The following is a 12,309-nucleotide window of genomic DNA, read 5'->3' as shown; positions in this document are numbered from 1 at the left end:
AAAGAAAATGTGTTGCCTGATATTGAAAGCAGAATTTACAGTTGTAATATAAATGTAGTGTGTGCAAAGAAAATTGAGCAAGGGTGCATATTTGTCAGACAAGAATCTGTAACCATCTTTCTTAAGGATAAATGGTGCCAGCTTCTTTTTTTTTTGTACTCTCTGCATTGTTCTCAGTGTTCGCTGCATCATTTTTACTTCAGTCCCATATATTCTGGCTATAGAACTGATCTAAACGTGACCCTGGGAGGATTGCAAAGAAGGAATTTGAACACAATGGAGTGCGTTGGTGAATACATCTGTTTGAAATGGGCAAAATGTTTACAGTTGGTGATAAATATTCAAGCACCTTGCACAGTGTCCTACCGGTTTCCCACTTCCCCTCACCACATGGGCCTCTGGGATCACAATGGAAATGCATAATTTAAATATAAATTGCCTGATTTGCATATACAATTAGTCAAGTTACAGGCTTGATGGGAGCAAACAAAAAAGCCTCCTTTTGCTTTGACGTTTGGTTAGAATTCCAATGAATAACACCCGGCGCGGCAAGGTTATTCTTAACACAAAACAAGTATAAAATAACACATTGCTCGATACTGTTTGTTTAAAATCAAAGACGTATATTTCCTTGCCCAGCCTCAAATGAGATCATTTTCAACTCAGTATTTTTGAATTCAATACAAAGAATCTGACTCATCTAACATTTTCAAAAACAAAAAATTAAACACCATCAAATAAAAAGATCCATAAAGATCTCAAAATTTGATCAAAAGTGTTACGCTAAGTTTTCTCCTCTTGTATTCTTGTAGTCCGACATAGAAACTGGTGTAATTTAGACAAAAGCAAAAAAAATAACCAGTGTACTAACTGAAAATAATCTTCTGTCTATTGGATGACTCAATGCACACTGTATTGCAGGTTCGGGAGGCTTGACTTCCTCTGTCTCCACAATCTTTCCAGAGGAGGCGGTGAATGAGGTGAAGCGGCAGGCCATGTCAGAGCTACAGAAGGCTGTGTCAGAGGCTGAGCGTAAGGCTCACGAGATGATCAGCACCGAGCGGGCCAAGATGGAGCGTACAGTAGCGGAAGCCAAGCGGCAGGCGGCCGAGGATGCAATCTCTATAATCAACCAACAAGAAGACTCCAGCGAGGTAGGAACTTACACAGGCATTTCTTTTTTTTGGTTTAAAAAAAAAATCTCTGTTGTTGCTTTAACAGTACTTCAATTGCCAGCTGTTCTTGTGAAACAGATTGTAGGATCTACTCTTACAAATTAGAAGATTGGAGGGTTAGCAAAATAAAGCAAACAAGGTCAACCTAGCATCCATAAGCCTCCCTTTTTCCTCTTCGATGTTTACCAACAGAGTAGCTAGCATGCTTTGAAAGGTGTAACCAATTCAGCTGGGAGAAAATCACTTAAGGTAGCTTTCATTTTCTAATCACTGTTGGAGACCTTGACGTCTAATCAGTGAGTGAGGGGGAAATATGGCTCCTGTCTTTCATTAATTGCAGGAGTGATGTTTATGAGAGGGAAGCGCCCTAGAGGAGGACTTTCAGACGCAGTTTGTAACCTTGTTCTCATGTTTCCTGTGGATATGCAGACGCTCCAACAGGCTCTCACTGTGGTTTCCAATATGTATTAGAGGTCCTAAGTGTAATCAGAGATGGGTTTTTGATCTGTCTGTGGTTTGTTTTAAGCTTAAGTGTTGTAAAAGGAGAGGCTAGTTCTGGTAATGTGCAGAGAGGGACTCTGCTATCTGTTTATTTTGTCTGTAGTTCTTTGATGATGTAGCATTTTGCTTACACCAGCATATGAATATGTGTAAAATGTCATTTTAAAAAGTCCAAGCAACGGTTTTGAAATCGTAACATGTGTCGTGCGTTTGATTTTGTCGTAGCTAACATTCGTCTCTATCTGTCCGTCAGAGTTGCTGGAACTGCGGCCGCAAAGCCAGTGAGACCTGCAGCGGCTGCAACACGGCGCGTTACTGTGGCTCATTCTGCCAGCACAAGGACTGGGAGAAGCACCACCATGTTTGCGGTCAGACCCTCCAGGCCCAGCAGCAGCAGCAGGCCAGCCAGCAGCAGGGAGGGGTCCCTGGGTCAGAAACCCCTGCCCCCATCAGCTCTTCTGCCTGCACCCCGAGCAGCGGGACCGGGAGTCCGGCTGCTACCCCGCCTGCTGCTACCCCTCGCTCCTCCACCCCCAGCACCCCATCCTCCTCCGCCCTGGATGGCTCGACGCGCTAAGAGACTCACACAGCGGAAGGAGGATAATGCCCCTGGGGCTTAACAACCTGCCCCCAACCCCACAAACAGCATGACTGTCTACATTGCCTTGCAGAGATGCTAAGCTAACGTGTCTAACGGCCATGCTTGTGTCTCTTTTGCAACGTAGTCGTAGATGGAGGAGGAGGTCCATAATCAGGTCATATTGACTTGCCATGACTTTAAAGAAACACAAAGATATTCTTTGTTTTGAATGAATGAATTTAAATATTGACATCCTGTTATCGCTACACTTGCTATTCTTGTCGTCTGTTTGTTGATGTGCCTGTTGTTGTTAATGTTGTTGTCATCGTAGCTTATCTTATTTTCACTGTAAATATTAAGAGACAGAGCAGAGGTGGACATGAACTCCAGACAAGTATCTGACCTCCCCTTTTTCAAGTCTTTATATTTTCCATCCCTGAATTGATGCTTATCTCCTTCCTGTACCTGAGACATGAGACTAGTCAACCTCAATTTACCAAACAGCATACCAAGGGAAAAAAATCTAGCTAGAAGAGCGACGTGAGTCATCAATACTCTTTAAGGAAAGAAAAGTATGTTGAAAGACACACCAATGGATGGATGGATAAATGAGTTTGCTGCCTGGAGAGTGGACAGCGATGGACTGAATATCTGGCCCACAGACCGCTATCAAACGGGCAGATGTGCAGCAGATTGCAAACAGAGCCAGCTGTTCAACCAATGTTATTTCCCTCTCACTTGTAATAATATCCAGGTCAGTGGGCTGGGAAATACAAATCTGTCTCCCTGAAGGATGTTAAAGGAAGAATTCTTGGACGTGATACAAAAACTTTGCCCACTGCACATGTAGAGAATGTACTGACTACAATTCGCACGTGAATACTTGATGGGTCTGCAGAAGCTCTCCAACATGACGTGAAGTCATCATCCAATTGGTAAGACTGTCAAGTCAATGCAACAGCAGTTCTGAGCCCGAAATGGAACATCTTATTCTTTTTTCTGTAGATGTCATGGTGTTTAAGACTCCTGTCCTGTGGTGTCACCAATGGTTATTTATTGTATATGTGTTGGACAATTGTGACAATGCATCATACTTTAACCCATCACAACTCCAAGTCCATCATAACTCTCTGTCTCTCTCTATCTGTCTCTCTTTAGCTGGTGCAAAAAAAAAACAGGTTTTTTCCGTTTTTCCAAGCTGCTTTTCTATTCTGTGTGTTAGTAGTAGATCCCCTGTAGTTCTTTAAGTTTGACTTCCCTTCGTCCTCAAGAAAAGACACGAGCTATATCTCAGAGCTGCTAATTGAGTCCGACCCAGATGTTTTCTGAGAACTAGCATGTTGCGTGGAATGCTAACCCTAAATGTTTTGTACAAGGGACATACATAAATGTATTTGCACTGTCACAGAGGTTATTTCAGCATGCTTTTTTTCAGCATACTTGTGCCGTCAGTATGGAGCCACAATTCATCAACCATTTTATATGTAGTGATAGCATCTCTTTAAACATTATTTTGGATGGGGGAAGTTGGAAAAATGTAAAACCACCAAACCCACCAGTTATTTTGTCTTCTTTACATGCTAACAAAAGCAGCCATAACATTTTTTTAAATAGTTACAGACAGTGCATGCACATTAATGAACGTTTGTTACATATTTGTTATTTTTTAAGAAAAATACAAAAAAAAAAACAACAACCAAAAAAAAGGTAAAAAATACAAAAATATTCTAACAAACTAACTTTCCAAATGCAGATGTGTAGACTCCAATTGACAGCTTTAACACTGCAAAGCACCAGGTAACACACAGTATTAACACATGAGATATTAAAAAAAAAAACAACAACAAAAACAGCCAAAGACTGACACCAAGGACCAAAACCCTGATTTAAAACCATTTCAAAAGAGGTTTGTTCACATTCAATTCTGGTTATTTATCTAGTTCTGTTTGTTTGTTTGAAATAACTGGAACAAAACCAACTTCAATGTCATAGAAGTCATTTTAAATTTGTTTTTGATTCTTACCAGAACCGAATGGCACTCATCTTATTGTGAAATAAGAAGGTGTGATAAAAACATAACGACCATTTCACTGAAGTGTTACATTTTAACTGGAGCAATAATATTGTGACTAATTAACACTGATGACTTCTGTATCCTTTTTGAAGAGAATTTTGAAATATTTTTATGTGTAAATTTTCTCATTACACAAAGGTCAGATTAAATGCCCAATTCAGCTTTAAGTAGTTAAGTTAGTCGTTCTTAAAGGAGTAAATATCAGACTGGGCTTTCACACCATTGCCATTCGCAGTTCTTCATATGTATTAAATCAGTGTATGTCATATTTTCTTTCAGAAACATAATCAGTCACAGCTTTGTTGTGAACCTTCAGTGAAAATCAAACAAACCTCTCATTTGCAGAAAGAGAGCACTTACCCTGACGCACACAAAGGCTCTTCACCCCAAACACCTTGGTGCTACACAGAAGCGCGTTACAAATTCTGACCTCAAGGATCAAGTGGAGGCCTGTTAAGGTTCTGGGCTGTTTGCTCCCTCTGTACTTCCTCATCTCTCCCTTCTCATTGAGAAAAAAAAACACAACTGCTCTTTGACTCTAAAGGGTTAAACAATCCAAAAAGGTGTCTGACACCCGACTAGCGACTCCTCAGAAGCTGTGAAGAAACAGCCAAGCTGTTTTAACACTAGTGTATTTGAAAGCATACAACAACATGTGTATTCATCATTATCAGGGCAAAACCTGGATTTAAAAAAGGCTTTTTTAAAACTATGACAGATATTACCGCTCAATACATATTATTCACACTGAGGCCATTTTCCTGTTGCCTCCCACTTAGAGTAGTAGTGGAATGCTGTTATAATGTCTTTATCCTGATTTTAAGGTTTTAAGTGTTGTGAAAATAGGGAATCTGAATCTGAATTTGCTTCTAAAGTGACCTGGATAGTAAACATTTTGAGAGACATTGGGCCAAGTAAAAACAACACATTTTATTAATACTATTTGGGCATTAGTCCATTATCGGTTATTTTTTGGCAGGCAGTGCTCATTACCTCAATTTCAGAGCGCTTCTCAGCGGCACTTACTGTTGCTAGGTTACAAAGGTTGTCTCATGGCACATCTGCTTCAATCAATAGTGACCAAAAGGTCTGCTTTCAATTGCTCTGTATGCGCCATATTTCCGCATATTTAAGGAAATTTAACAGAAAATATGAAACCACTGTAAAGGAATACTGTCCTAGTTAAGCAGCAGCTTTATACCTTTTAGGCCATTGTTGTTGACAAAGTTGATCCTCCAGCCCCTTCTTGACTGTGATTAGTCGATGAGGGAGAAGTGACACTGACAAGCACAGCAGTGTTGACGGCGCAAATTGCAGTTGAAGGCCCTTAGACAACAGCTAACATTAGCTTATCCACTTGCTAGCAAAGATTACTGTTTGGAAGTGTTAAGAGATGAAACAGAAAATGTCTTCAATTCTTATGATCTTATTAATCTAAATGGCTTCATGCTAGGTGCCAATTGCTAATAAAATAACAGTTAATGTTAGCAGTCCTAGCTACAGTTAATTAGCTAACAACTCACTATAAGCTAGGAAGGCGTGTCTTACTGTATCCGATAGCTCTAGCAAATGATAATATTAACTGGGCAAAGGTTGAATGCTAAAATACTAAAACGGTTACTAATGAGTTATTACATTGGTTGTCTTAACTAGTAATGTGGTTCAATGTCCATCAGAGTTTTACTCTGTATTGTCACTCAAGTTGCTGAATGATCAAGAATGAATTCAAAATGATTTTAGATTCACTATTTGACTAGGAAAATTATTACACAGCAGTACAACATTAAGAGAAGCTTATCAGCGTATCACCCTGAGCATGACATCATAGGAAAATGGCCACCGTGTGAAATGATGAACAGTTCTTTGAGAAGCTATACTTTTTTCTTTCTTCCCTCCTCTATGTGTGTTTTGCTACAAATTCCTCGGTGGCAAACAAGTCTCACTCTACCTCTTACAACACGATAAGAGCATCAGTCGTGACGCTGATACTGGTCTAGTCTAAACCAAATGGGCACAAGAGAACAGGAAAATAAAAAACCCAAAGTCGAAGCTCATACAGCTGCAAAACCATATCACTACTTGGTAACAATGCAGACCTCATAAATAAATGAAACATAAATTAAAAATAAATGAGAAAAAAAAAAACTTTTGTTATTTTCCGTTATGCCTGTAGCGTTCCTAGAGTACATCAAGAGTTTGAAATGTTTGAACAGATTTTTAAAAATTGTGCTGATTTTAAAGAAACGTGTTGTCGATTCCTTCTTCGATGACACACGCTAAGGTCACAGATAAGAAATGTTGTTTCCTTCTTGCTCTTTTCTCTCTCCTGTGTCCCCTCTGCCCTTATTTTCCTTTTCTCTTCTCTGTTGTAAAGACATGCAGAAGTGCTTGTCTACTTGTCAGCCGGGGTAAATTCAAAAATGGGGGGAGGCAAAGCTTGTAGAATCTAAAAGATGATGCTATAAATCAAGGCATGCCTGTTTTTTTTTTTGTTTTTTTTTTACAATAGCAGGAAATGTTATTAAAATGTCCTTCTTATCAAAGGCCGTAGCATTAACCTCTGGGGAGTGAGTTGAAATTCAGGGGTGGGAGGGCTTCAGTTTTTGTGTTCTCTTGAGAAAATTTATTGTGAAAAAAAAGAGCTCAAATGATTTGAAGTTGTTGTGCAATACTTTATTGAGACATGAAAACCACAGGTTAGTGGTAGGCTGACACTGGGCGGTCTCTCCATCGCCTAGGGTCAGTGTCCTCTAGAGAGCTTTCCAGTCTACTATGTCAGAACTGTGGTTTCTTGTTCATTTTTTTTTTTCTTTGTTTTTTTTCTTTTTTTAAATACTTTTTTGGGCTGTAAACTATGGTCTGTCAGTCTGTGAAACTTTGCAGTATAATTCTGGTATTGTTGTTCTCTTAACGGTGTAATAAATATGTTAATACCTGCCTCAGAGACTTCAACTTGTGTTCTTTCAATACAGCTGCAAAATTGACAAGCACAAACATATCCAACACTAAATGAGCTCTCCATGTTTCAGTTCATTTCATTTGACATGTAATGAGGAATATTACAAACCTTTCAAATAGTTCTCAGCTTAGCCGTCAGACGTTTAGGGAACTATTCAATTTTCCTGACTTGCTCGTTCACACATGTCCCTCACAGTAGGTCCCTGTCATACGGTTTGGGTGGTTGGTGGTTGGGGGGGTGTTGGTCTCAGGTGGCAGTACATGTGAAAAAAGAATGATGCAGAAGAGGTGTGTGAAGCAAATGATTGTATTTATATCAATGCTACGGAGAAGAAGCAGATTCATTAGATGCATGTTGATCGCAGCGGGTGCACTTCATGTCTATGGGGGTGAGTTTTGTGCATGTGTGAATAGGGCTTAAGTTTTCCATAAGAAAGTCTATTGGAGCTGCGAAAACAAATTGGGTGTGATATATCGTACAACAGAGCTGTAATAATAAAACCTTTTGATGGAGCCATTTATGTTCTGCTGCGTCACCAGTACAATTAACCTCCTAACTAACCTCAGGTTTAGCTGCGCAAGAATATGTTGGGACCTCAAAGAGGTGGAATCCGCTGCCCCCTTTTTCAAAACCGTAGATACAGAGGCCAGCCTCTCAGCTCTGCCTTTTTATGACCCCCCCCAACCCCCCCATCTTTATCTGTGTGTTAACCACTTTGAAGACGATAAAGCTCAGGGATGAGTTGGACTGCAGTGATAGTCCTGCCACATTCTTCTACACAAAGTTCATTGTGACCAGTCTCTTTTCTTCTCCTTCTCATCTCCCTCTCTCTCTCTTTCCTCGTCTTTTCTCACCCTCACTCTTATCAAGCCAGGCAGAAGCAGACAGCGGCTTGAATTAAGCACTGGTTGGGGTAGGGGGGGTGCTGCCAGGAGCCGATAACAATACAAAATGGATTTTTCTCAAACAGAGAAAAACAGCTGTCTCCATTATTTGAATGCTTCACCTTTCCCTGCTCCTTTAATTGGCTCTTTGATCACAGGCAGAGGTGCACAGCAGCTGATAAGGAAGAGGTTATTAGTAAAGTAGCCTGGAGGACCGAGAGGCGGCCGGCCGTGCGGGGCTGTGGGAGATGAGATAAAGGCGTGGTAATGCCGGTGTGAGAGAATGCCGGTGAGTGATAGGGCCACGCCGTCTGGACCCTCTAGCTCCTGCTTTGCTCACAAGCGACGGGGAAGAAGAGGAGCAGCAGCAGGACGAGGTGCAAAACCGCGGCTAAAGCTGGATACTGATTCGGCTTGTGGGGGATAGAGCGTGGGATTTGCTCCTCTAAGTGGTACATCTCTCTCACTCTCCTTCTCTTCCTCTCACCCACTCTCGCAGAATCAAACTGTGTGACAGGAAATTTCCTACGGGGCTCCTCACATCAGCCTGATGCTTGGTAAATGTTAGATAGCCTGCGAGGAGAAAGACTAAAAAGAAAGGACGGGAGGGTGATATTAACCCATCTTGAGCTTTGTAAAAAGATGGGCGGCTCCTTTGATGTTTCACTGAGCTAAAATCTGATGGAATTTTTCCTATAAGCCTGTTTATGTATTTTCTCACATCCATGGACAAGGGAAGATTCGATACACTTCTCAACGGAGGAAAGGAATCTTCAAGAAGTCACTATCTTATAATCCTCTCTCTCTCTCTCTCTCTCTCTCTCTCTCTCTCTCTCTTTTCAAGAAACAGGACCAGAGGGGACAAGCAGGGTATTTGTGTTTTGTAAAAGCATGGTAAGAAAAGAGGGGAAGTGTTGATATTAAATTACTGAACACAAGGTTATCTAGTTCCTGCACATGGCTAGGCTGCCCTGGGCCAAGGTTAATCTGCTAATAGCGTTCACACCGAATGACATTATTAAGGAACAGGGCCCATGAGTCAGGCCTCTCTCTCTCTCTCACACACACACACACACACACTCTCTCTCTATCCCTTAGACACACTAGGAACTGTAAAGAGGAAAAGGAAAATAGCCAAAGAGACATGGGAGCTAGAGATGGATGAGGAGAGCCGGAGGAAGCGATATAGGATTGGAGTAAGCAAAGGGAGACGCAGGCAGAGTGAACGAGGGTAAAGGATGAGGCTGAAATGATTTCTTCATATCAGTGACATTTGATCAAATTTGCCCCTGCAAACATCAAAGTTCAAAATGATTTATGAGTCAGTGAAAGCATTTCACAAAACACATGTATTTAGAGAATTGTGACCCAGTGCATCAGAGCTGCATTGGTGGTAGATACCAGGTAATACAAATCATACAAACTTGCAATTACACAACAAACGCTAAGTAGACTGCAGTGTAAGGAACATCCCATCTTAGCAACTCCTCAGTGGAGTCAGCTGTGGCATATACAGGCCAAGGACAAAAGCACATAGCTATCAAAGTCAAGTAATGGCCTGCATACACTGCCCAGCAGGTGAGAAAAATACACTATGCTTCCCTACGGTTCCCCGGGGATGGTGAAACCCCCCCAAGAGGGTTCGGCTGGAAGAGAAAACTCTTCTTTCTTTACATCCCCTTCCTCCCACCTCATCAGAACTCACCCTCAGCTATGGCAGCAGCCTGTAATCCAGCATGCAGTTTTTGAAAACAGCCACAATTGTTTCACATGGATGGACAGAAGCTACTTCGACGTGGTGAAAAAAGCATGAAAACAGTGATGACATATGTGTTGAAGTTAAACTTGTTTCTAAAGATAGCTTTTATAGCATTCTTTGATTTAAAACGAAAATGGTTTTGTTGAATTCTTTCTACAGAGCACTATTTCTATAGAATGCAATACAATACATCTTATAGAAGCTAATACAAAAAGTAAGTAAGATAGCAATCCATCGATCCATTATGAATAAGGATGTGAAATCCTTGCCAAACAGAAAATGCTGCATTTTTGCAGTGTTGAAAGTGAGGACTACAGACTCTATCAGCTGCATTTCCAGGGTAAAGAGTTTCCCAAGGGACTATAACTTTGGAGATTCTCAGTGAGTCTAATAAAGCCCCTGAGAATTTGTTTCAACACCATAAAGGTCCCTGCTACAAGGGTAGAACTTGTTCTAGGCCCTTTGGGGTTGTATCTAGCAGTTCTGACGGAAATGAAAAGATTGGCAGTGCAGCAACCATCTTGATACCATGCTTGAAAATGTTCAATGCTCGAAAGGAGACTGCTGTCAATTTGACCATTTTACACCAATCAATCAATCAGTCAATCAATCAATCAATCAATCAATCAATCAATCAATCAACCAACCAATCAATCAATCTTAATTTTTATAGCACCATTCAGGACAATTGTTTTCTGAAGACACTCTACAAAAGGAGCAGGTCTAGACCAGTAAATTATTTTTTTTCAAACATTGGAGTGTATTTTCTTAAACAAGAAAAAGTATCATTGCAGGTGTCATGCTAAAAACAGAGATACCAGCATGTAGCTGTGACAATATTCATTGTTTAACAAATAGCAAAACTGTAACCTATGTACACCTGTATAAAAAAAGGTGTTTTTTTTCCAGCAGTCTGATTTGCCTAACCTTCACAGGTCTTTAGACCCCCAGTCAAAGGGCAGATGACAGTGGGCTACAGGAACCTCAAAAGAAGCTCTTGGAACTAAAAGTCCTGGGTGTTTTCGGTGGCAACACAACCTTTTGCCAATTTGAAATTCTCATTTTTCTCATTTTCATTCAAACAATTAAAAGCTCTGGGGGGGGGGGGGGGGGCGACGTTTAAAAAAATGCAGAGAACAGGCTAAAGAAACATTTCAGCCTCTTGGCACACAAGAACAACTCTTTAGCTTTAAAGTCTGTCAAACCGTGTGTTTAAAAACTACCAGCCTTGCAGTGCATTCTCTCAACCTCTCAGTACGCAAGCATTTCTCTGAACCTCCTTATTTGACATTGGCTTCATGGGGCGGGCGAGGATATATTTCCAATCTTGTACATGTCCATGAGCTGATACCTGATGGGTGTGTGTGGGTGTTTTAAGTGCCAGACTGAACATCTTGCTAGGACATGAAGTCAGGAGGTCTCTACCCCGTGCAGGCAACCAGTAGAGAGGATGTGATTGATGGCTAATGAGGGCTGAATGAGGAGTCGAGGCCAAACACACTGTATGCTGCCTACTGCAGCTTTACCATGTGATGGATGACACACTGAGTTACAGTACATACTCATGAACACGATGCTGGGTAGGGTATTTCAATGGAAATGCATTCCTGTGCTTTGTGTGTATCAGTGAGGAAAGTGCACATAACTCTGAGTGTGATGATTTACAATAATTTAAATGAATTAACACGTTACATATAGTATCCTTTTTTATTTTCTGTTCCACTCTAAACCCACCGAGGCAAATCGCATCCAAATACAGTTTACCGTGACACACAGTGGGACATCACAGTCCATCAGTCATCCTGAACCCCACTGTTTCCTGCTCCGTGGATCCTTCCCATACCATTCAAACTCCACGCAGATTCCGCCTATAGACACCACATGCCGCCTCATATAAACCCTGCAACATATGGATGGTAAGGAAATCCTATTTTATCTTCCAGATTAGTTTGATCAGTGATAAATTGGGCCATACATCAGAGCATAACCTTGACTGTGATGTTTGTTCTTGCAAGTTAAACACAGACGACTTAAAGTGATTAGCGCCGAGATTTACAATAACTGTCGCCGTTGGATTTGTTGGGCTTTCAGTTAATGAGATACAAGTTTCATTCAAGGTCAGTAAATTGTGCAAAAATTACCTGTCAACATTCAATCCAATGATACAAACGTCATATATTCCGTTTACAAATGATTTTTTTTTTTTATAGTTACACTCCACAAGGGATAAACTACCATGAACAATTGTTTGTTTCTTTCATCTTACGTGTTAATGACAGAGTTTAATTAAATAACTAAACGAGACTTAATAAAGATTATATTGAGAAATCATAGGTATTAATCGTAGCCCACATAATGAGAGTCAAATGAATTAGAC

At 40.7% G+C, this 12,309-nt stretch overlaps 1 protein-coding gene across 2 annotated transcripts in view; it reads left to right on the top strand.

Annotated features, from left to right (window-relative positions):
* The window catches only part of runx1t1 (RUNX1 partner transcriptional co-repressor 1), a 57,436-nt gene extending 50,168 nt beyond the window's left edge, over nt 1-7,268 (top strand). For both annotated transcript variants that reach the window (XM_061059799.1, XM_061059798.1), the window contains exons 10-11: nt 922-1,154; nt 1,930-7,268. In XM_061059799.1, coding sequence (XP_060915782.1) covers nt 922-1,154; nt 1,930-2,253 — 557 coding nt within the window. In that variant the 3' untranslated portion in view covers nt 2,254-7,268. The remainder of the gene's footprint in view (nt 1-921; nt 1,155-1,929) is intronic.
* The last annotated feature ends 5,041 nt before the right edge of the window (nt 7,269-12,309 follow it).

This window comes from Labrus mixtus, chromosome 16 (genome assembly GCF_963584025.1).
Source record: "Labrus mixtus chromosome 16, fLabMix1.1, whole genome shotgun sequence".
NCBI classification, from domain to species: Eukaryota; Metazoa; Chordata; class Actinopteri; order Labriformes; family Labridae; genus Labrus; species Labrus mixtus.
The sequence above is the reverse complement of the archived record's forward strand: the minus strand, read 5'-3'. Positions and strand labels throughout refer to the sequence as shown.